Source organism: Neovison vison, chromosome 1 (genome assembly GCF_020171115.1).
Source record: "Neovison vison isolate M4711 chromosome 1, ASM_NN_V1, whole genome shotgun sequence".
Lineage (NCBI taxonomy): Eukaryota > Metazoa > Chordata > Mammalia > Carnivora > Mustelidae > Neogale > Neogale vison.
The window spans coordinates 245,789,270-245,815,313 of record NC_058091.1 but is presented as its reverse complement, the minus strand read 5'-3'; the positions used below and the strand labels follow the sequence as shown (position 1 = coordinate 245,815,313).

Below are 26,044 nucleotides of genomic sequence, written 5' to 3'. Positions count from 1 at the left end.
TATTTGTCTATTTTGTCAGTTAAGTCTACAGAATCCAGTGTAGTTGTCACTGTCACTCAAATACTTCTGAATTGTTCGTCTAAAAAGATCATTTGGAAAAAAGAATGTTCCTAGGGGCGCCTGGGTGGCTCAGTAGGTTAAAGCCTCTGCCCTCAGCTCAGGTCCTGGGATCAAGCCCCACATCGGGCTCTCTGCTCAGCGGGAAGCCTGCTTCCCCCTCCCCTCTCTTTCTCTGCCTGCCTCTCTGCCTACTCACGATGTCTGAAATAAATAAATAAAATCTTAAAAAAAAAGAATGTTCCTAATATCTTCCTAAACAAAAACTAAAATGAATTTGTTTTTATTTAATTTAGGAGAAAAGGTTTTTTAAAAAAAACTACTGTTGGAAGATATTTTTAAATACAAAAGACAGATACTTACCTTGAAAAAAATTAAATTTAAAAAATGTAGTGCAATTAAATAACAAAGTTCTTTATAGTTTAAATAATTTGTATCATGTGGAGTGCAAATCAATCACACCAACCTGCTTGATCTTTCAGTAAGAGTAGTAAGCAAATCGTAGACAGGAAGCATATGCACAGAGATGAAGAGGGAAAAAAAAAACATTATTTCCTTTGTAAAACAAAGAAAAATGTTTAACAGCATTTATTCATAGTATAAATATAGAAATAAATCAAATCATTATCAAAACTGAAAAAGAGCAGCTTTATGTAAAAAGAAAAGCAAATTCAACACAATCAGAGATGTAATTTAAGCAAATAAGATTGAGACTAAGATTATAATTTAAATCAATCTCAAGAGCTCACAATGACTCCCAGACTCCTGCAAATATAATAGTTCAGCACCAAGTGGTTATACTAATGGTACACATGGAATTGGGAACCTGCTAAGATCTGGGAAGTAATCTAAAAGGACAAAACAGGAAATTATGCCAATTTTAAAAATTAGTAAGTTAAAAGTAGCAAAATTTGCCCTGTCAATTTATAGAATTTCCCAATTCAATGTTCTAATATAAAGATCCCATACAGGTGTGCCTCCCCTTTAAGAAAATCCACACAAAAACCTTAATCAACTAAAGAGATAATTGGATTATAGCAGTTTGCAGTGATAATTTGATTAACAAAAGGACAATGAAGAAACATTAAGGACAGCAAGTTCTCCCAAAAGATTTGATTTTCCAATTTGATTTATAAGCTATTTTTTCAGACAAAAAAAATTAACTGCATAAAGTGAAGTACACCTGTATAACAACGAACTTGCATTCAATCTATTAGTAGATTGTTAAGGGTAATTATGATTCCATAGAGGTAAATGATCAACTGATGATTCAAGCAAAGAACACCTTAAAAAAAATAGCCATTCGTATTTTTAAAAGGGAAGGTACGTACACGTTACACACAGCAACCACATGCTAGGAATACTATTTTTCCACTTCACCAACACGCCCACATCACAACAGAAGAAGTCAATGTTACGAGCTAGGTACACAAACAGTGACTAAAACTGCATGAACTGAACTCATTTCATAACATATTTTCACATAACTACTACTTTAAAGATTAAGGTAAATTTTAAAACAGAAACTTAAATTATAATGCCACTCAGGTATTTTCTCATATCTGACAGTTTATAGTACAAAATAATAACTCAATATGGTTTCTAAGGAAATTTCTTGTATTTTATAAATTGTCCCATACAATTAATTGTTTTGGTAAAATATAAGAGTTGTCAAGAGAGAAAATGATTCCTAATATTCTTGCAATTCTTCCTTTAGACAGCTAAATGCATTAAGAATAACCAAATGTGCTTGTTATTAGTTTTAGAAAATTAAGTACACAGATAATGCTTTAAAAGGCAGTAAGCTGCAATCTAGTAGAAAAAAAAAGTCACTTCCCTTTTCTCCTAAAATTATAACTAAAATTAGCAATACTTTTCAACTGATTTAAGGTTTAAGAAAGAAACTTTGTGACTGAAATATGTCTAGACAGATCCTGCATAAAAAACTTCTTGTGGATCTGAATTCTCTAATCACAGAGTAGAGTTCCTTAAAATCAATCAGGCAGTTGAGAAAGAGAGAAAAGTGGCCATCTGAAATAAAATTATTATCCAATATATCTTTACTTGCTTCAAACTTTATGTTTTTCTTCATTTGGGAGCTTTCAATCTTAAGCTACCCCTAAGAATGGGATACCACAGCATCAAATCTTTATAACTTAAGACATGTTATAATCGGCACTGGTATATTGCCAAATGTAATTTATACTTTTAGAAATTCAGGATTCGTTACTGCATGTCCCTTATACTGACTAGAATTGGAAGTTTATCCTGAAACATAAAAAGGAACCATAAGAATTATTCTTTTATACAGCTTACTAGCTCTCTTTACATTATCTCAATTGCAAAAGCATGAATCTCTCTTCCATTATCTCAAACATAAGCTTAAGCACACGTTTTAACAATTACAGTTAACTGGAAGCGATGAAGAAGGGGGAAATCATCACATGCTTTGTCCTACTGAGAAGTCCAACATGTATTCTTGAAGTAATGACAGGGAGCAGTGCAGCATTTCTCCAATGAAGCCCATGGGTTATGGAAAAGCCAAAGCTCTGTGAGAGAATTTAAGAGCTACCACTCACTAGGCAAGGACTTATCCCGAGGTTTCTCTATGACAGAACATGTGGAGTCTGAACTACTGCTGCTGCTACTGCCTGGAAGACAAAGAAGTGAGCCCGACAGGAACCAAAGAAAGAGGAAACAAGAAAATGAACACACACACAGAGGAAAATTCAGTGCCAGAGAGAGAATTTTAAAGAACAATCAAGCTTTGCATTAAAGAATCAAAATGTACTTTCCCTTAATACCAGTCTTGGTAGACTACCCAATATTCTCTAGTTACAAAACTAGACAGGGCAAACCGGACTCCTTTAAGCATCTACTATGGGCAAATCCCACTACCCAGTTATAACATAATAATTCAGAGGGCTGAAATGACATGAATCAAAAATAAGGCATTTGGTGACATTTAAGTCTACTTAAACTATTTACCTGGTAAGTTACAGGAAGTGAGTTTTAGAATTTAAAGTTATGCACCATTAAAACTATAGGAATGATGAACTGCCCTTCATCATCTTGACAGCTGGGTTCATCGCCAATTTCACCCTCCACCAAAACATCAAACAACTGGATATAATTATGTATGTTTCAGGTTTCATGCAGAACTGTGAAAGGCTCACTAAAAATCTTCAAATCTCAGTCTAGAAGGTAGTTATCCTATTAATAAATACTTTAACATATTAAGCAATGGCATTTTTTTCCTATTTTAAATTTTATTTTAAACAAATCTATGATCTGCTTTAGCTATGAATAGTCTGTGAAAAAATAGGGATGAACACAAAGCCATTTATCTAAATAGGTGGACAGCAAGCATTTTCTGTTAAGGGACAGATAATAAGTGCTTTAAGCCTTGTGGGCCATACAGTCTCATCTGAAAGCAGCTGAACACCATATGCCAACAAATAAGCATGGATGTTTAATAAATTTATAAAAACAGGTGGTGGGCCAGATTTGGCCAATAGACCACAGCTGACCAGCTCTTGCTCTAAATCATGCTCTTCCTGTCTTCTGAAATGACAGACCTTTGGTTTAAAATTTGGAACTCCTGGGTTTATTTTCAGCAAGATCATTATTTTAATAAGACAAGCAAAATATGCACCAGCTTGAAAACAATGATCCACACATTAATGATCCACATTAATGGAAGAGAGTTCTGAAACAAACAAACATTAAGAGCAAAAATGTTTGAAAAGTGGGCCATTATTATATAATAGGTCTCCCTCTTGCCTGTTATGTGTATCTTTATCGCAATAAATACAAACTTCACACTTGGCAACAAATGCCCCATAAAAGGGTAAGAATGAAAGTACATTTTATAAAGCAAAGTATTAAATTAAAAAAATAGAATCCTCATATAAATTCATCATTTAAAAACTCAGTGACTTTTAAAGCCTAATCATGCTTGAGGAAAAACTCCACATTATCTTGATTTCCTAAAAAAAATTTTAGGTTCCCAACACAAATCAAAGTCTCCCCATAAAATTAAAATCCTGAATGAAATCTTTACATGGTATAACCATAATCACAGATTTTTACAATTCTAAACTGTAAAAGACAGAACTTATGGTATTATGATTCAACTGTTAAGTAGGAGATCAGCATTGGAGGAAAAAATAAGGCAAAGTTAATCAAGTATGTGCCATATTTCCACTGTGTGAATTGCTACCATAACTAAAAATGGCAAAAGGCATGCACTCAGATGAAGGTTAAACCATATTTACTGCAGCAATCCCAGTTCATTTCTAGAACACTAAAAGGAACTTACCCCTTCTTTTTTTCCTTTTTTCTCCATCCTCTCCAACCTCGCCTTCTTCATCCTCCTCCTCCTCCGACCCACTGATATCAGAGCCTGATATTTCTTCCCCTTGAACAGAAATTTTACCAAACAATTTATATTCTATACCAGATTATATTCTACATCAATCTTCCTCATTAAGTTTGTTGCCCTAAACAAAGCTTACTTTAATATTCCTAAACAGTACATCACATGCTAACTTCAAGAAAAGATATAATGTACACAGAGGTTTTATTTTAAAGTTCCTAAAGAGAAGTTAAATTCTGATCAACTTAAGGGGCGCCTGGGTGGCTTGGTCGGTTAAGCATCTGCCTTCAGCTCAAGTCATGATCCTGGGGTCCTGGGATGGAGCCCTGAGAGTCACTGAACCCGCCTGTTCGTGCTCCCCTGTCCCCACTCACGCTCTCCATGCACCCCCACCCCTTGTGCTCCCTCTCTCACTCTCTCAAATAAATATCTTCAAAAAAAAAATTCTGATCTACTTAAATTTCAAATTATTAGTTTAAAAAAAGTTCTACGTATATATAAAAATTTCAAGTTAAAGTCATTATTTCAGTTTTTTAAAAAAGTGATCACTTTGGGGAAGTATTTTCTCCTCAGTTTTCTATGTCAGATTCTATTTTATTTTTAAAATATTCTTAGGGTGCCTGGGTGGCCCAGTGGGTTAAAGCCTCTGCCTTCAGTTCAGGTCATGATCCCGGGGTCCTGGGATCAAGCCCGGATTGGGCTCTCCGCTCAGCAGGAAGCCTGCCTCCCAACCTCTCTCTGCCTGCCTCTCTGCCTACTTATGACCTATCTGTCAAATAAATAAAATCTTAAAAAAAAAAAAAAAAACACTGTCCATGTATGAAATGTCTAAAAAAACAGGTATTTGGGAAAAAATAAATATACACTAATCACAAACGATAATATCTGAACCAGTAAATAACAGATAGGAAGAGATGGATATTAGAAGAAAGAATTCATTAAAAATATTTTCTTCAGGGGTGCATGGGTGGCTCAGTGGGTTAAAGCCTCCGCTTTCGGCTCAGGTCATGGTCTCAGGGTCCTAGGATCGAGCCCCGCATCGGGCTCTCTGCTCAGCAGGGAGCCTGCTTCCTCCTCTCTCTCTCTCTCTGCCTGCCTCTCTGCCTACTTGTGATCTCTGTCTGTCAAATAAATAAAATCTTAAAAAAAAAAGATAAAAAAAAATATTTTCTTCAGTCCTCATAACAGTGGCACCCTGGTAGCAATGAGTACACCTAATGCCCAAGTCTTGGTTTCTAAATACCATTCTCCACTGAAAAGAGCTAGGGAGAAATAGGTGGTTTAATACCAGGGTAGGGAACGTATAAAATGAGCCCAAAACATCTGTGGTGCCAGAAATAAAGTAGCACTCAAAACCAAAAATCAGGAGCGCCTGGGTGGCTCAGTCGTTAAGCATCTGCCTTTAGCTCAGGTCATGGTCCCGGGGTTCTGGGATCCAGCCCCGCATTGGGCTGCCTGCTCAGCGGGGCATCTGCTTCTCCGTCTCCCATTCCCCCTGCTTGTGTTCTCTCTCTCTCTCTCTCTAATAAATAAATAAAATCTTTTTAAAAAAAATAAAAAAAAACTGATGGAAGCATGCTGAAAGGTATAGCAACTACCCTGAATTCAGAAGCTTCTATGGCAAAAGCTCAAACAAACTGAGCAATAAAACAAATAATATTATTGTGTTATAATGCACAGACTAAAAGGAAGGAGGGACTACTCCCCCTTATAGCAGAATTCTAAACATTAAACATGAGAAGGAATGCTGAGAAGACAAAGTCATCAAGAAGCAACAGAATTACTGTTGCTGGCAAAAACCCTTAATGGATCCTCAAACTGGTGAGGAAAAAGTATGATCAGAAACAGTACCTTTTAGTAGTTTCAAAAGTATCTCCCCACAAGACACACACTGAGTTCACAGGAAAATGTAAAATTACAGAATTTAGAGTGAAGAAATCTTGCAGAATAATTATAAGAGAAGTATAGACCACCCAAATTGAGGGACATTCTACAAATATGTCATTTTTACAGTGTCATGACCATGAAAAAAAGAGAAACATGAGGAACTGGAAACTGGGGGAGACAACTAAATGCAGTATATGATGCTAGACTGCATCCTGGACTGGAGAGAAAGGGCATTAGAGGGCAAACTCAATATCTGAGTAAGATTGATAGGTTAGCTAGTAAGTCTGAATCAATATAAAATTCCTGGTTCCAATAACTGTAAGATGTACCAGTCATATAAGATGTCAACATAAGGGGAAGCAGGGTGATGAGTACATAGGAACTCAGTATACCTTCAAGTTTTCTAGAAGTCAATAAAAATTTTCAAAAATGAGTTCTTGCTTTCAATTCCTTTCAGTATATACCCAGAAGTGGAATTGATTGATCATGTCATAATGCTGACTTTATTCTTAAGATATTTGATTTCACTGATGCTTATGACATTTGTTTTTATAATCCGGTTAACAGAGTGTTATAATATGGTAAATACAGTTGATCATATAAACAGTAAAAATCAGGCAAAAACAAAAGAATAATTTTTGAAAATTTTACTGCATAAAATTTTACATCTTTTAAAATAAAATTTTAAAATTTTATGCATAAAATTTGCTGCATACTGCAACACATATCTGTACACCCACATTCATAGCCAGATTATTTACAGTAGTAAAAAGGCAGAAACAACACATATGTCCACCAAAAGATGCACGGATAAACAAAACGTATATACAAACAATGGGATATTACTCAACCTTAAAAAGGAAGGAAATCCTGACACATGCTACGATACGGATGAACCTTGAAGACACTATGCTAGGTAAAATAAGCGAGACACAAAAGCATACATATTATATGATTCTACTCATGAGTTATCTAAAATAGTCAAATTCAGAGACAGAATAATGGTTACCAGAAGTGAGGCAGAGAGAGGGATGGAGAGTTGGATGTTTAATAGGAACAGAATTTCATTTGGGGATGATTAAAAACTTTTAGGGATGGATAATGGTAATAGTTCCAAACAATGTTAACATACTTAATGCCACAGAACAACAATAGTTAAAATGGTAAATTTTACATTATGTTTATTTTGTCACATTGAAAAAGTGTAAACAAATAAAGGCAGCAAAATAAAGGTATGAATTGAACATTAACAAATCGAAGAAATTTTAAATCTTTAAAACATACTGACTATAAATACCACCTAGTGGTCACATTTAAAATACCAAATGTCATTATCTAAGCGGCAGCCCAATTACTGCTTTTCCTCACTAATCTTACTCAAGTTTATTGAGTAAGTACCCTTTCCAAACATCTGTGACGGTGGCATCTCTGCAATTCACATCTGTTTTATCCAGTTTCCCCATAAACTGTAAAAACAAACAAACAAACAAACAAAAAACCTTTTCTAAAGACATTTGTTTACCTGGAATGAAAAGGAGCCCTATGCCAATCAGTTCTTAGCATGAAAGTGTAGAGTCACCAAGTACTTAATGATAGTCTATAAATTTTTCATCCTCATGAACAAGGTCTGCAAACTTTCTAACCTTCTAACATCTTGTTTAACCTTCTAACATCTTGTTAGAAAAGGATTCCTCAAACATAATCTCATGTTCAAATTCATGCATGAAAGCGTATTTTCAGATATGCTTTTCAAAAAAAATTTGATGAATTTTCCCTTATGGTAAATTCTGTTTACTCATGACTCTGATAGGTTTCTTTACTTTGAATAATAGTGACTGAAATCTTTCACAAAGAACTCTGGGTCATTTTCACTTAAATACATATATGGTAAAACTTGCTCTTATACAAACACAAAAAAATTCATTATTTAGTAAGTGGTCAAATGAAATCTCAAAAAGGATATGGGAACTGATACAACTGAGATGGAGGTTTAAATTAAATGAATTTTAAAAAATCACATATGCAAATAATACATAATCATTCTCAAACTTAATACAGAAATGCTGAATTGTATATCAAGTTACTTTACAGAAATATTGCTTTAAGTATCAAAGTTAGATGCTCAAAGAATTTCAGTAAGTTTTTTAAATTAGAGCACTTAGTGGTTAAGCAACATTTTTAGCCACCACTCACATTAATATTTTGAGAAAAAGTTACCTTCTTCAAGCTTTTTTTTCAGTTCCTCTATTTCTTTCTGAAACTGGCGAAGCAAAGCATCCTTTGGGTCTTCATTAATTCTAGCTTTATTTTTAATATTCTTAGCACGGTTAGCATACCGTAATGTACTGATAGTTTCATCATAATTGTAATCTGCTGGTCCAATATTTGCACACTGTTGAATTAGGAATACAAAACATTTTACACTTGAGGCAGTTAAAATTAATACGACCACTATGACTATATCAAAAAGAATTTTTGAAACATAGTTAGTTTTCCTCTGGCCTTCTTGAACAAGAAAACGTCAATGACATGGATTTCCAAACACCATTATATGGATTAACACAGTGTACTTGAAAAAGAATAACCACAAATCATAAGTGAAATAATCAATAGTTTTAAAAATGTTATGCATATCAATTATTAGCATAAACAGCAATATGAAATTTTCCTCAATGATAACTATTCTACAATTAAGTCTTACCATCATGGTTTTTGAATTTCCTCCCAAGGAATCCTGAAGAAGACGAGTCAGTTTAGAGTTGCGATAAGGAACATGAGTGCTTTTTCCATCAACCAAAGCAGAAATTACATTACCAAGGGTGGAAAGCGAAAGATTGATTTTTGTGGCTTCCTTTAGGCGCTGTCCAGTAGCTCCAGTTTTTGCTTGTCTTTCTGAACCCTAGCAATAAATACAGAAATAAAGCTAAAATGAAATATACAGAATATTCCTCCGAAAGTTTAAAACAAAATGTGACACTAAAAAATCTGCTATAGTATCTGGAATTTGCTTCAAAATAAAATAGGAAGGGAAAAAGTGGCTGATGGTAGAGATGAAATGGGCCTGGCATGAACAGACTGAAGTTGGGTCACGGGTACGTAAGAGACCATACTATTCTTAGTACTTTTGTAGGTGTTGGAAGTATTCCATAATAGATAACAAGTTAAAAACACATACACAAATAAACAACTTAAAAATTCCATGTAAATCACACATTTTCAATTTTTATAAGTGAATTTGTATTCGCTTTTAAAATGCAAAAAATCACAAGGGTTATTCCTTCAGTAGTGTCCTGTTACTCACAGCAAGATCTACAAGATGGAGCTTCCCCATTCTGACGTGCATGTTACCATCAACGCCTTTTTCACTGCATTCTATAGTAATTGTAAAGATGGCATGGGAACGGGAACTATGTTCATTCATGTTAGTTGCACCAACAGAACCTTAAAGAATAGAAGGAAATTCTTAAAAAGTATAACAAGAGGGAGTATTTTTTAAAATAATTAAATATACAGAATGGTTTAAAATACTTAATTTCATCACAGCAAAGAGCCAGAGAGCATGGCTAAACCAGAAAAGCATAGGTTTATTTAACATTAGAAATTTCTGACAATTTATGTTTATAACAAAAGAATTTGCAGGGGTGCCTGGGTGGCTCAGTTGGTTAAGCATATGGCTTTGGCTCAGGTCATGAACTCAGGGTCCTGGGATTGAGCCCAGCATCAGGCTCCCTGCTCAGAAGGGAGCCTGCTTCTTCCTCTCCCTACGCTTGTTGCTCTGCCTACTTGTGCTCTCTTTCTCTGTCAAGTAAGTAAATTTTTAAAAATCTTAAAAAAAAAAAGAAGGAATTTGTAATGTTTCTCATACTACAGAGGCAATTTTAGGACAAAATACTTAATTTCAATCCAAGTATTACTGACTAAAAAAATACAAACTTAGGTTAAAAAAAAAGCCCACAAAGTTAAATAATTCAAAAAAATTATTGCTGTTTAAGCTATCTCTAAAAAGCATTATGTTCCAAGCACCTAAGACACAGAAATACTTGCATATATGCATTAGATAGATACAGGATATTCAGTACAGCACTGTTTACAATATCAAGAGCTCAGAAACAACCTAAAGGACAGTGGTCAACCTATTATAGAACAGTCATGGGGAACCTGGGCAGCTTAGTCAGTTAAGCATTTGACTCTTGACTTTGGCTCAGGTGGTGAGATTGAACATTCCCTCTCCCTCTCCCACCACTTACATACTCTCTCTCAACAAATAAATAAAATCTTAAGAAAAAGTGTCATACTAAGGACTATTAAACAGTCCTTTAAAAACACAGATCTGTATGGATGACATGGAAAGATACCCACAACATATGAATTTAAAAAAAAAAAAGGAGAAGAGAGAAAGGAATATATAGTACAATCCTATTTCTATTAAACAAAAGCATCCGTTCAAAATATACCAAGCATTTACGTAAGTATAAATATTTTACATAAATATATTATGTAAAGAAAAAGGTTTTTTTATAATAGGCATGTATTAGTTTTTTTAATTGCCAAGTATTTGAAAAGCATTCTGTAAATTTTAGCCAATGTTAAAATTATCTTCCTATTACATATTCATGCAGAACTTTCAAGGCAAGCTGACTGTGTAATTTGAAGATTGAGTATTCTTTTAATAAGCATATGGTTACATTATAAGTCAGATAATTAGAATGTAAACTGCAGTTATAAAGGAAAGCAAAGCTCAATGGAAGAAGATATAAGAAAAATTAGTGAAAAAAAATACAAGGATTTGTGACTCCACACAAATTTTCTTTTAAATCATATTATAAACGGGTATTTTTTCCAAAAATACTTAAAAAAAATAAATCCATGGGCAGCTGCCTTGCTCAACTGGTAGATCTCAGGTTTTAAGTTTGAGCCCCAAGTTGGGTGCAGAGATTACTTAAAAAAAAAAAAACAAAAAAAACTTTAAAAAAATAAAATAAAATCTAACACCACTTTCTAACTTCTGATCAGCAGTGATAAACATACTGAGTATTATTTTATCCTCTGGCTTTTCCATTTAACATTATATCCTATATTTTCATGTAAAAACAATTTGTAAATTTTACTAAAATTGATTTTGCTGCTCCCTGAGAGATATTTGGGATTGTTTCCCAATTTTAGGTCCTCATATTAAACACTAATATGAACATCTTTGAGAGAACATCATTCTTTCTCTTTAGGATTATGCCCATGGGATGTATTTTCCAAGCCAGAATTACCAGATCAAAGGGCAGGAATAGTTTTATAGCTATGTGATTATCAAAGCACGATGCACCAGTGTTTTTCAATTTGGAGTAGGATAGAACATGTAATTTTAAAAAATCCTATTAACTATTTTCATACCTACTATTTTTGCAAAGTAAGTAACAGCATGTTATTTATGACCGATTTTTCTTTATTTCCAGTTATGAAATCAAAGCAACAGACATAGTACACTGAACATTACAGTTCTTTTTTTTTTTTTAAAGATTTTATTTATTTATTTGAGAGAGAGAGAGACAGTGAGAGAGAGCACGAGCGAGGAGAAGGTCAGAGAGCAGAGCAGACTCCCCATGGAGCTGGGAGCCCGATGCGGGACTCGATCCCGGGACTCCAGGATCACGCCCCGAGCCAAAGGCAGTCGTCCAACCAACTGAGCCACCCAGGCGTCCCTGAACATTACAGTTCTTAAGGAGAGAACCGCTTGCAGCAGTCAAGCTTATTCAATGCTCCAACTTACCGATACATCACAAAATGGAAATTAAAAAAAAAAAAACTTCCATAGCTTTTTGTCAAAATATTTATTTTGGGGGCACCTGGGTGGCTCTGTTGGTTAAGCATCTGCCTTCAGCTCAAGTTGTGATCCCAGGACCCTGGGATCTTTTCTTCCTCTCTCTCTGTGTCAAATAAATAAAATCTTTAAAAAGAAATATTTAGGGGTGCCTGGGTGGCTCAGTGGGATAAAGCCTCTGCCTTCAGCTCAGGTCATGATCCCAGGGTCCTGGGATCAAGCCCCGATTCGGGCTCTCTGTCGGCGAGGAGCCTGCTTCCCTTCCTCTCTTTCTGCCTGCCTCTCTGCCTCCTTGTGATCTCTGTCAAATAAATAAATTTTAAAAAATATATGGGGTGCCTGGGTGGCTCAGTGGGTTGGGCCGCTGCCTTCGGCTCAGGTCATGATCTCAGGGTCCTGGGATCGAGTCCCGCATCGGGCTCTCTGCTCAGCGGGGAGCCTGCTTCCCTCCCTCTCTCTGTGCCTGCCTCTCCATCTACTTGTGATTTCTGTCAAATAAATAAATAAAATCTTTAAATATATATATATATATTTATTTATTTTGGAGGAAGAAAAAAAAACTAAATTTTTCATGTTTTTCAAGATGCTATGGAAAAACTTACCCTGTAAATATGACTACATATGTATAAACCCATACATATAAGAATATTTACTACAGGGCGCCTGGGTGGCTCAGTGGGTTAAGCCGCTGCCTTTGGCTCAGGTCATGATCTCAGGGTCCTGGGATCGAGTCCCGCATCGGGCTCTCTGCTCAGCGGGGAGCCTGCTTCCTCCTCTCTCTCTGCCTGCCTCTCTGCCTACTTGTGATCTCTGTCGAATAAATAAATAAAATCTTAAAAAAAAAATATTTACTACAGTACTGGTAACAGCAGGAGTAAAAACACAAAAGCCTATGAAGAAAAGACTGCATAAATACATAGATCCATCCAGTGAAACACTATATAGTTACTTTAAAATGCCTACCATGTGGGGGCGCCTGGGTGGCTCAGTGGGTTGGGCCGCTGCCTTCGGCTCAGGCCATGATCTCAGGGTCCTGGGATCGAGTCCCGCATTGGGCTCTCTGCTCAGCAGGGAGCCTGCTTCCTCCTCTCTCTCTCTCTGCCTGCCTCTCTGCCTACTTGTAATCTCTCTCTGTCAAATAAATAGATAAAAAATCTTTAAAATGCCTACCATGTGTTACTGTGAAATGATTTCCAAATATCATTAAGTGAATAAAGTATACTATTATCTGAGGAAAGGACAAGCACACTCTCTAAAAATACATGCTTGGGCACTCACAGACTGTATGAGGAAGAGAACATGACAAAATAATTATTGAGTTACCACCAGGTGTGGAAACTAGGTGACTGAGACCCAAGGGCAGGAGAAAGACTTTTGAATTGTACAACATGTGTATGGATTACCTATTCAGAAAGAAATTTTTTAAAGAAAATTATTATGGGTTTTTTTTTTTGATTATGGTTTAATGGCTGAAAAACCTTGCTCTACAGAAATATTAGCCAATTTACAATGGTGCCTACAATATGAATGGGACTATTTAAAATTTGCATTTTAATTGCTAAGCAGGTCATGTATTTGTTCATGGAATGAAGGGCCTAATTTCTTTTTGTTTGTTTTTTAAGATTTCATTTATTTATTTGACAGACAGAGATCACAGGTAGGCAGAGAGGCAGGCAGAGACAGGTGCGGAGGCAGGCTCCCTGCTAAGCAGGAAACCCGATGCAGGGCTTGATCCCAGGACTCTGGGATCATGACCTGAGCCGAAGGCAGAGGCTTTAACCCACTGAGCCACCCAGGTGCCCCTGTTTTGCTTTGTTTTTAAGGGGTGGTTTTAATCACTACTATGAATGGAATCATAAGTCAAAAAAATTTTTTTGAATAAGCGATACATGAACATACTCCTGGTATTAAAAAAAAAAAATCCAGAAATAGGGGCGCCTGGGTGGCTCAGTGGGTTAAGCCGCTGCCTTTGGCTCAGGTCATGATCTCAGGGTCCTGGGATCGAGGCCCGCATCGGGCTCTCTGCTCAGCAGGGAACCTGCTTCCTCCTCTCTCTCTCTGCCTGCCTCTCTGCCTGCTTGTGATCTCTCTCTGTCAAATAAATAAATAAAATCTTATAAAAAAAAATCCAGAAATAGACATAAAAAAACATAAAGTAAAAGCTCCATATAACCCTGTTCTCCAATATTACTTCCCCTTACCTAAAGGTAACCACTATTAAATGTTCTTTCATTAGTATTTAACAAACACACAAGTTGAATCACACACACACTTGCCCAAATACACAGCTGTTTAACAATTTGGCTTCTTTCTACATCTATAAATGGGATGATGCAGTAATACTATTCTGTAATTTGCTTTCTTTTCACTTAATGATATATCTTGAAAATCTTTCAAATCTCTACATGTAGATTTAACTCGTGTTTTTTTTTTTTAATAGCTTCATATGGTCCATAGTATTTCTGTGCCATATTTATATAACCAATGTTTTACTGATAGTCTGCATCAAACTTTCTATTACAAATAATGTTGCAATAAGGCATTTTTTTATGTCTAAAGATTTTTTTGAGATATTTATCAATATAGATATATCAATATGTATCTGGATATATATTAAAATTAGAAACACTGGGTCAAGAGAAATGCATTTAAAAAATTACAGCATTTACTGTTACACTCCCTTTCAAAAAGGCTAGAGCACCTGCCATTCCCATCACCAGTGCCCATCTCTTCAGAGCTTCACAAACCTGGATATCCCTCCATCCAAAATGGGTAAAATAAGTCCCACTGTTGTTTTAGTACCCATTTTCCCAACTACCTGACAAGATGGACACCCTGTGGTATGCTTGTTGCTATGTATAGTTGTTCTGGGAATAACATATTCACGTGTATCTTTTGCTCATTTTTCTGTTACAATTTGACCTTTCTCTGCTACTTGGCTTATTAGAATGCAACTGATTTTTAAATTTTTTTTTTTAAGATTTTATTTATTTATTTGACAGAGAGAGATTACAAGTAGGCAGAGAGGCAGGTAGAGAGAGTTGGAGGAGGAAGCAGGCTCCCTGCTGAGCAGAGAGCCCGACGCGGGACTCGATCCCAGGACCCTGAGATCATGACCTGAGCCGAAGGCAGCGGCTTAACCCACTGAGCCACCCAGGCGCCCTAAATTTTTTTTTAATATCCTTGAGTTTGCTAGATTTACAGTCTAGCCAAAAAACACTTTTAAAAAGATGTTCACTTGCTATGTTCTTGTTTTTTACTTCTGATCTCTAATTGCTGCTAGCAACATCACTAGTACTAGGCCTGGGGCATCCTGTATATTAAACAGTGCTACAGTTTTTTAGTCTTTTGATAAAATTTAAAACTCTTATTAAAAAGAATGTCATTTAGGGGCACCTGGGTGGCCCAGTGGGTTAAATTCTCTGCCTTCTGCTCAGGTCATGATCTCAGGGTCCTGGGATCGAGCCCTGCATCAGGCTCTCTGCTCAGCAGGGAGCCTGCTTCCCCCTCTCTCTCTGCCTGCCTCTCTGCCTCCTTGTGAACTCTCTGTCAAATAAATAAATAAAATCTTAAAAAAAAAAAAGTCATTTAATTTTGGTTTGCTTTTCTTGTCAACAAAATAAAGGCAGTAAAATGCTTGGTTAATGATGATCAACGGCCTAGGTTCAGATATTCACTCTGCCAATAAGTAGTACATAACCTTGGACAAGTTACTTAGACTAAGTCTTGAGCAGGAATTTAGAATATTCATGGTACAGTTTGAGGATTTTAAAAAGACCCTTCTTATAAAGAAAGCACTTAGCATAAGTCCTTACCACACAGTAAGTGTTCGTTCAATAAATGTAACCAATATTATTATAGCTAAAAAGAGACAGCTAGCTATATGAGAGTTCCAAATATATAGCAGTAGTACCAAGACACAAAATTTTGGTTCGCAAACAAGGCAATGTGTGATCTCTTTCATTCATATACGTTCTCTATGTAGTAAATAATCAAGGAGGGCTATCAAGAAACTTTAAAAAATCCAGGGCAAAGCGCCATACCAGTTTTGCTTTTTCTTTTTTTCCCCTAAAGATTTTATTTATTTATTTGACAGAGAGAGACAGCAAAAGAGGGAATACAAGCAGGGGGAGTGGGAGAGGGAGAAGCAGGCTTCCTGCATACCAGGGAACCCAACACAGGGCTGGATCCCAGGACTCTGGGGTCATGAACTGAGCCTAAGGCAGTCGTTTAATCAACTGAGCCACCCAGAAGCCCATCAATTTTGTTTCTAAAAGCCTACTCAACACACAAATATTCAATCACAATAATGTACTACACTTACGATTTTTGTGGCCTAGTGTCATAATTCTATCCATATCATCAGCATTATTTACCACATAAGCTGATAAATCTTTGATATAAACTCCCACATCAGGTCTTTCTTTAACCTAAAAAAGAAAAAAATGGCCTTAAGATTTTATACACATACCATAACTCCACCACAGTTATTTATCAAACATCTACTATGTGTTGGGCACTCAGCTAAAAAAGTGAAGATACAGTGACGGACAAAATAGACACAATTTCTACACTTGTGCAGGTAACAACCTATGGCAAGAATGTACAAATGAGTAACACCACCCACTAATTATTTCAATTGGGATAATGTCATGAAGAAAAAAAATACTCAACAGTAGGAGAATACAATACAAAGAGACTAAGCTAGTAAAGCAGAGACATATAGCTTCCCCAAGATGATGTTTATTTAGTTTTTAAGATTCCATTCATTTATTTTTGAAAGAGAGAGAATGAGCACAAGCACAAGTAGGGGGAGAGGCAAAGGGAGGACGACAACCCCCAAGATGACATTTAAGCTAAGACTTGATGAAATACGAGGTTGCCAACATGGATTCGGGTAGCAGGAACAGAGTATGTGCTAGGATCCTGAAATGGGCCAAAACTAGGCACTTAGAAAAAGGAAAAAAACAAACAAAAAAGCCAGGTTGGCTGGAAAAAGTAGGAAGCACAGGTAAAATAGGTGGGATATCTGGCTACAGAAGTAGCCAAGAGATGAGACTAAGCATTGTCAGGGGCGCCTGGGTGGCTCAGTTGGTTAAACATCTGCCTTCGGCTTAGGTAATGAACCCAGGGTCCTGGGATCAAGTCCGGCATTGGGCTTCCTGCTTAGTGGAGAGCCTGCTTCGCCTCCTCCCACTACCTCTGCTTGTGATCTCTCTCAAATAAATAAATAAAACACTTTTAAAAAAATGACTAAGCATGGTTATTGGCCTTTATCTTAACAACTTGAAGACACTGGAGGATTTCAAACAAATGAGTGAAATAATCAGATCTATGATATCTGTATATAAAATGTTACCTTTCTGTGAGTAACCTTATTTACCAAGTATAAAGTATATATTTAGGAAGGATTTACTTAGGGGCGCCTGGGTGGCTCAGTGGGTTAAGCCTCTGCCTTTGGCTCAGGTCATGATTCCAGGGTCCTGGGATTGAGCCCCGCATCAGGCTCCCTGCTCAGTGGGGAGCCTGCTTCCCTTCCTCTCTCTCTGCCTGCCTCTCTGCCTACTTGTGATCTCTTGTCTGTCAAATAAATAAATAAAATCTTTTTTTTTTTTTTTTTAAAAAGGAAGGATTTACTTAAAATACAGTGTTAGAAACTAAAATTCACTTTGGAAGGCCCTCGAAGTCACCATCACATGTCAACAAAATACAGGGATCCTAGGAGCTACTGTAGGTTGGGCTGCAGACCACAATCAAGTGAATACTCCAACCATGTCAAATGAGCTTCTTCCTTTCCCACTCTATATAAAATTATGTTTACATTACACTTTAATCTATTAAGTGTGTGATAGCACTATGTCTAAAAAACAGTAATATATACCTTAATTAAGAAACATTTTATTGCTAAAAACGCTAACTATCATCTGAGCTTTAAGCCAGTCAACATCTTTTTGCTGGTGGAGGATCCTGTCTCAATGCTGATGGCTGCTGATGGTCAGTCAGGGTGGGGGTTGCTGAAGCCTGGGGAGGCTGTGGCAGTTAGTTTCCTAAAATAAAACAAGGTTTGCTGCAGTGATTTGACTCTTCTTTTTAACAATGATTTCTCCACAGAACGTGATGTTGTTTGCTAGCATTTTACCCACAGAACTTCTTTCAAAACTGGAGTCAATCCTCTCAAACCCTGCCACTTGCTCTATCAACAAAGTTTCTGAAATACTCTAAATTCTTTGTTGCCATTTCAAGTCTTCACAGCATCTTCACCAGGAGTAGATGTCGTCTCAAAAAACCACTTTGTTCACCCATGAAAAGTAACTCCTCATCCATTACGTTTTATCATGGGATTGGAGCACTTCAGGCTCTACTTCTAATCCTAGTTCTCTTACTGTTTCCATCACATCAAGTCTCAAGCTCCTCAAAGCCATCCATGAAGGTTGGAATTAACTTTTTCCAAACTCTTGTTAATGCTGATACCATGATTTCTTCTCATGAATCACGAATGTTCTTAATGACATCTAGAAGTGTGAATTCTTTCCAGAAGACTTTCAATTTACTTTGCCCAGATCCTTTAGAGGAATAACTCTCTATGGCAGCTCTAGCCTTAGGAAATGTTATTTCTTCAATAACAAGACTTGATCCACAGGCCCCTGACTGGATATTGTGTTAGCTGGCATAAAAACAATACTCACCTCATTCATTCATTGTGCTCTTAGGTGACCAGGTGTACAGTGAATAAGCAGTAATATATTTTTTAAAGCTTTTATTTATTTATTTGACAGAGATCACAAGTAGGCAGAGAAGCAGGCAGAAAGAGAGGAGGAAAAAGGCTCCCTGCTGAGCAGAAAGCCCAATGTGGGGCTCGATCCCAGGACCCTGGGATCCTGACCTGAGCTGAAGGCAGAGGCTTTAACCCACTGAGACACCCAGGTGCCCCAATAAGCAGTAATATTTTGACAGAAATTTTTTTTTCTGAGGTCTCAAGAGTAGACTTAAAAATATTCAACAAATCATGTTGTAGACAGATGTGCTGTCATCCAGGCCTTGTTGTGCCATTTATAGACGAAAGAAAGTATACTTAGCATCATTCTTAAGGGCGGTAGGAGTTTTCAGAATGTTAAAGAATGTTAAATGTTAATTTAACATTGTTAAATGAGCACTGGCCTCAACTTATAGTCACCAGTTGTTAAATGAGCAGAATGTTAAATGAGCACTGGCCATTTATAGTCGCCAGTTGTTAAATGAGCAGAATGTTACATGAGCACTGGCCTCAACTTATAGTCACCAGTTGCATTAGCCTGTAATAAGAGAGTCAGTTTGTCTTAAAATTGAAGCCAGGCACTGACTTCACTTCTCTAGTTACTGAAGTCCTAGACGGCATCTTCTTCCAATAGAAAGCTGTGTCATCTACATTGCAAATCTGCTGTTTAGTGTGGCCACCTTCATGAATTATCTTAGTTGGATCTCCTGGTTAACTTGTACAGCTCTTATATCAGTATGTGCTACTACATCTTGCACTTTCATGTTCTGGAGATAGCTTCCTTAAACCTCATGAGCCAAACCTTGCCAGTTTCAAACTTTTCTTCTGCAGCCTCCTTACCTCTCTTAGCCTTCAAGAACTAAAGAGAGTTATGGCCTCACCCTGGATTAGGCTCTGGCTTAGGAGAATGTTGTGGCTAGTATGATTTTTTTGTCTAAACCACTAAAACTTTCTCTACATCACTAATAAGTCTGTTTGTTTCCTTATCACGTGTGTGTACACTAGAGTAGCACTTTTAATCTCCTTCAGCAACTTCTCCTTTACCATCAAAAGCTGCTGTTTGGTGGAGGAGGTCTTTCAGCTTATCCTGGCTTTCAACATGTCTTCCTCAATATGCTTAAACTTTTCTTGCTTTTGATTTAAAGAGATGTGTGACTCTACCTTTCACTTGAACACTTAAAGGCCACGGTACAATTAATTGGCCTAATTTCAGTATTGCTGTCTGTCAGGGAATAGAGCCTCCCAAGGAGAGAAAGAGAAATAGGAAATGCCAGTCGGTAGAGCAGTCAGAACACACACATTTATTAAGTTTGCTATTTTATTTGGGCATGGTTTATGGCACACCAAAAACAATTACAATGGCAAACTAAGGCTCATAAAGATTAAGTAACTTGCTCAAGATATCAGAGCCAGAACTCAAGCTCTGATGGAAGGACTCCAAAAACCACCCCTATAATTCTAGATGATACCACCATTCACCTGCTACATGACTGTCAGGAAACCCCTACAGGCTTTGGTTTTCACATTAACAAAACTGAACTGCTAGAAAAGATTAAATGAAATAAACTAAGTACTACTACTACCACTAATTGATAATACCTATTATCACATTATAAGAGCCTAATAATAGTAGCTGCTGTCATTCCATATGTATTCTACACCACTCTACAAAGGTGGCCACTGTTATTCTACTGTTATTCTATATTCTCTTCAATTACCATATGCACATTATTCTTTAATTATTTTACTGACAATGGAATTCTAAACAAAATTTCAGTATTAATATTTTAAAGGCTAATCTTTTCTGTCTCATATCCTAAAAAATTTGGTAATATTTACAAACTGCTTAACCTGCCCAGCAATCTAGCTTCAGGAATCTATCCTCAGATATGCCTGCACATGTATGAAATCATGTATGTACAACATTGCTTACTACAGAATGGTTTGTAACAGCAAAAGATTAGAAACAACCCAGGTGTTCATCAAGAGAGGGCTGGCTAAATACATTTTAATTATGTCCATATAAAAGACAGGATGCCAGCCTTTTAAAAGGACAATAGAAAAAACAAGAATGAGGAGGCTTTCTCTGTACTGATACGCAAAGAATGCCACAATCCATATTCAGTCAAAAAAGGAAAGTGCAGGGGGCACCTGGGTGGCTCAGTGGGTTAAAGCCTCTGCTTTCGGCTCAGGTCATGGTCCCAGGGTTCTGGGATCGAGCCCCGCATCAGGTTCTCTGCTCAGCAGGGAGCCTGCTTCCCTTCCTCTCTCTGCCTGCCTCTCTACCTACTTGTGATCTATCTGTCAAATAAATAAATAAAGTATTAAAAAAAAAAAAGGAAAGTGCAATGGGGGATAAAAACAGTCTTTTCAAATGGTGCTATGACAACTGGAAATCCACATGCACAATATTGAAGTTAGTCCTCTACCTCAATATATACAAAAATTAACTCAAAATGGATCAAAGATCTAAATGTAAAAGCGACAACTATATTGGGGCGCCTGGGTGGCTCAGTGGGTTAAGCCGCTGCCTTCGGCTCAGGTCATGATCTCAGGTCCTGGGATCGAGTCCCGCATCGGGCTCTCTGCTCAGCAGGGAGCCTGCTTCCCTCTCTCTCTCTCTGCCTGCCTCTCTGTCTACTTGTGATTTCTCTCTGTCAAATAAATAAATAAAATCTTTAAAAAAAAAAAAAAAGCGACAACTATAAAACGCTTAGAATAAAACAAAAGCATAAATCTTCATGACCTCAGATAAAACAATGGTTTCTTAGCTGTAACACCAAAAACACAAGAAACATAACTAAACATAAATAAATCAGACATGGTCAAAGTTTAAAATTTTTGTGCTTCAAAGGAAACCATCATGAAAATGAAAAAACCCATAAATGGAGAAATGTTGTGTAAATCATATACCTGTTAAGGGACTTCTATCTAAAATATATAAATAAGTATTCAACTTAATAACAAAAAAACAAATTACCCAATTAAAAACAGGCAAAAGATTGAAACTAACATTTCTCTAAAGAAGGTATTCAAATGACTAATAAGCATGGGAAAAGAAGTTCAATATAACTGGCCATCAAAGATGGAAATCGAGCCCACAGAGATACCACTCGACACTGACTAAAATGGCTAATTAGTAGAGGGACACTAACAAGCACTGACGAGGATGTGGACAAATCAGAAACCTCATTCACTGTTGATGAGAACATAAAATGGTACAGCCGCTGCGTAAGAGTCTGGCAGTTCCTCAGATGCTGAAGTATACAGTTACCCCAGGATCCAGCAATTACACTCAAGTATACAACCAGGAGAACCAAAAACACATATTTACACAAAACTTGTACAACTGTAAGTTCATAACAGCATTATTCATAATAGATGGAAAGTAGAAACAACCCCAATGTTCATTTGATGCAATCAATAAAATGTGGTGTATCCATACAATGGATTATTCTTCAACAGTAACAAAAAAATTAAATACTGACACATGCTACAGCATGGATGAGCCATGAAAAATTATTCTAAATCAAAGAAGCTAGTCATCAAACACCACATATTGCATTATTCCTTTACATTATGTATCCAAAATAGGCAAATCTATAGAGACAAAAAGTAGATGAGTGATTGCCTAGGATTGGGTTGAGAGTGACATTTAAGAGGCATAGCGTTTCTTTTGGGGGTAAGGAAAATGTTCCAAAACTGATTGTGGCAACAGAGGTACAACTCTATGAACATAACAAAAACCACTGAGAAGCATTAAAGGAGTAAACTGTATGGTATATGACTTGTATCTCAATAAAGCTATTTTTAAAAAAGGAAATGAAGTACATTGATGAACCTTAAAAACACTATTAATGAAAGAAGCAAGAAACAGAAGACCACATTTGATACGATTCCATTTATATGAACTATCTAGAATAGGCAAATTCATTGGCACAAAAAGTAAGTTATGATTACCAGAAGGTGAGGAGCAGGGGGAATGGAGAGTGACTCCTAATGGGCATGGAATTTCTTTTGGGGGTAATGAAAATGTTCCAGAATATAGATAGTGATGGTTGTATAATTTTGTGAAGATAACTAAGAACTAAATTATACATTTTATTATACACTAAATTATACACTTTAAAAGGATAAGTATTATCCTCTGTGAATTACACCTCTACTTAAAAAAACAATGAATGAAAATCAGCTAAGCTTTTAATTTAAAAACATACTTATTCACAAATTTTGTAATTCTCTAATATATATGCATATAATTTCACATTTCCCTTTTCTGAAATGCATATTAAAAATAGTCTTTCGTGCCCATCTGTTACTAAGTAGTGTACAAAAAAATTTCCTCATTGAATTCCTATATTCATGATGGGTCTTAGTAGATTTTTGACACCTTAACAATTTCTGACTTAAAATCAATTCTGGAGTATTCCTGGCATTCATACCAGAAAAAGAAAACTTACACTCACATAAAAATTTGTATCGAATGTTCATAGATGCTTGATTCATAATAGCCCAAAACTATAAACTGCCCAGATGTCCCTCCACAGGTGAACTGTTGGACTTTACATGTAAGCACCATGCGGTGCCACCCAACAATAAAAAGTAATCAGCTATCAATACATTCAACAACTTGGATCAATCTCACAGGGCTTATGCCAAGTGAAAAAGGCCAATCCCAAAAGGTTACATATGTATGGTTCTATTTATGTACCATTTTTGAAAAGACAGAATTTCAGAACTGGAAAGCAGATTAGGGATTGTCAGGGGTTAGGAATGGTGACAGAGCAATGTAGTCTGGCTAGCAGTGGAGGTGGTCATAAAATGACAACAGGAGGCATCCTTGTGAACGACTGTTTCGTACCTTAACATGGTAATGGATCTATCAATCTAAACACAAAGAGTACGAAGAAAACTGTAGCACTGTGAGCCAAATCTGTAGACAGTATCAACAACAGTATCACGGTTGTGATACTCTACTACAGCTCTGTAAAATGTTACCACTGGGGAAAACTGTATAAAAGATACATCTATGTCAAGGGTAATCTCTCCACATTCTTTCTTACAGCCACATGTGACTCTACACTTATTTGAATAAGAATTTTAATTTTAAAAAAGTACAGATCAATGTTCATATAACTACTCATGGAGTAGAAGTAAAATTTTATTTGGTGATACTTACATAAAGGAACAATGAAGGAATACTGAAAGTGGTTATCTTAGGTTGGGGAAAAGTGGGCAAATGGGATAGGAACCACTTTTCAAAGCATTAATTTTCACAATATTTTAGATTTTGAATCATGATCATATTACCATCAAAAAATAAGTAAAGTATTTAAAATATCTTTGGATAAAAAGAACCTTAATTTAGCATTCTACTACTTTGGAAAGTACTTCAATTTCAGTTATCCTTACCTCTAACCTCTGTGTCTGATCCTTGCCCAAAAGGTCACGGACTTCTTCATTATATATTTCCAAATAAGACACTCGAACCAAAAATCTATAAATAAAACATCATTTCATAAAGCATAAAGAGCAGAAAAAGTTTTAGAAGAGCTGTTTTCAAAGGTTTATAAGTTTTATACCTATATGTCTCTCTCATGTTTGTACTTCTCAATATTAGAAAATAAAAGAATTCTCTTTTACCTTGTATCACCCTCTGCTTTTGCAATATGACCAAATATGTGAGCAAATGAATTTGGAATGATTCCTCTAAGTTCAGGAACAGCTCGAACGCCTTCCATGGTAAAAGTTTTGCCTGTTCCAGTTTGTCCATATGCGAAAATGGTCCCTGAAAATGATGAAGAGAATCAATCACTTTTTAGAGTCTAATGCTACAAAACAACAGCTCTTAAAAGTAATTCCTTTGACACTGTGATGCAATTTCTTCCCTGGATTTAAAATTTATTCAAGTACAAATGTCCCTTTTATTATCAACAATATATACTCTGTACCACAAATCAAGCATGGTTAATGTTATCAAGTCAATGAAACAGTCCTAATTATTCATAAAAAGTATCCCAAGCCCTAAAAGCAAAATTTTACATTATGGCAAATTATAAGATATTTACTATAATGTGTATGTTAATTACTTAATGTGGACATTAAATTGGAGAAGGTAGTATAATTGCAGCAACAAAAGAATACAGGTTTAGAATGGAAGGACCTCAGTGATATCTTTTTAGCCACCTGAACTTAGATAAGAATGTACCCAGAGACTGTCTCCTCAGTGCTAAAATGAGGACAAGAATAACTACCTGACATGAACACTAAGAACCAAATGGAACAATTTATTGCACACAACCAGAATGATGCCAAGTAAATGGCAGGATTTTTTTTTCTTCTTAATCCTAAAATTCATTTCAAAAATACGTATTTTTTTAAAGACTTTTATTTATTTAAGAGAGAGAGACAGTGAAAGAGGGAACACAAGCAGGAGGAGTGGGAGGGGGAGAAGCGAGCCTGACATGGGGCTCGATTCCAGGACCCTGGGATCATGACCTGTGCCAAAGGCAAATGTTTAATGACTGAGGCAGGCCCCTAAAAAATATGTATGTTTTTAAGTAAAAGCTGTAAGGAATGGGGGAGTTAAAAAATGTGACAATACAATTATTATAGGTAATTACAGACACAATTTAAACTTTCTAAATACCTAACATTCATTCATTCAGCAACTACTTAGCACACCCTGAGTAAGCACTATGCTAGCTAGGCACTAGGGACACAGTGACAAACAAGACAAACAATCCTTAATCGTATGGTATGCATCATCTTAGAAGGAGATACTGGTCAAATATTTACAAGCAGGATGAATGTTGGGAATAATGAATGTTGGGAATATTGGGAATAGCTGAGAGTAAAGGGATGTAATCTAGGCAGGGGAAATGGCACAAGAAGAAAGTAGAGGGAGGTCAAGAAAGGCCGTCCAGAAAAGGTAAGGTTTAAGATACAATCTGAAATATGATTAAGAGTTAGATAGCAACAGAGTGGATAGCAAGAAGAAAGAAAACAGAGGTTCTGAGGAAATGAAACAAGATCAAAATGGAAGAAACAGAGATGGAAAATGAAGGTGATGGGCACAGAGGTAAAGACACCAGCAGGGGCCTAACTGCACACCACCAAGAAGGCCATACTAAGGTTTTAAGAACATATCCTAAAA

At 36.3% G+C, this 26,044-nt stretch overlaps 1 protein-coding gene across 5 annotated transcripts in view; it reads right to left on the bottom strand.

The window, feature by feature from the left end:
- KIF3A (kinesin family member 3A) overlaps positions 1–26,044 on the bottom strand; it is a 55,192-nt gene that overhangs the window by 13,700 nt on the left and 15,448 nt on the right. For 2 of the 5 annotated variants that reach the window (XM_044227935.1, XM_044227900.1), the window contains exons 3-11: positions 24,532–24,676; positions 24,301–24,385; positions 16,459–16,564; positions 9,624–9,763; positions 9,024–9,221; positions 8,540–8,714; positions 4,379–4,477; positions 2,637–2,708; positions 524–532 (exon numbers count right to left, since the gene is read on the bottom strand). In XM_044227935.1, the coding sequence (XP_044083870.1) occupies positions 524–532; positions 2,637–2,708; positions 4,379–4,477; positions 8,540–8,714; positions 9,024–9,221; positions 9,624–9,763; positions 16,459–16,564; positions 24,301–24,385; positions 24,532–24,676 (1,029 nt within the window). The remainder of the gene's footprint in view (positions 1–523; positions 533–2,636; positions 2,709–4,378; positions 4,478–8,539; positions 8,715–9,023; positions 9,222–9,623; positions 9,764–16,458; positions 16,565–24,300; positions 24,386–24,531; positions 24,677–26,044) is intronic. The other 3 variants (XM_044227926.1, XM_044227915.1, XM_044227907.1) reach the window with 2 other exon arrangements.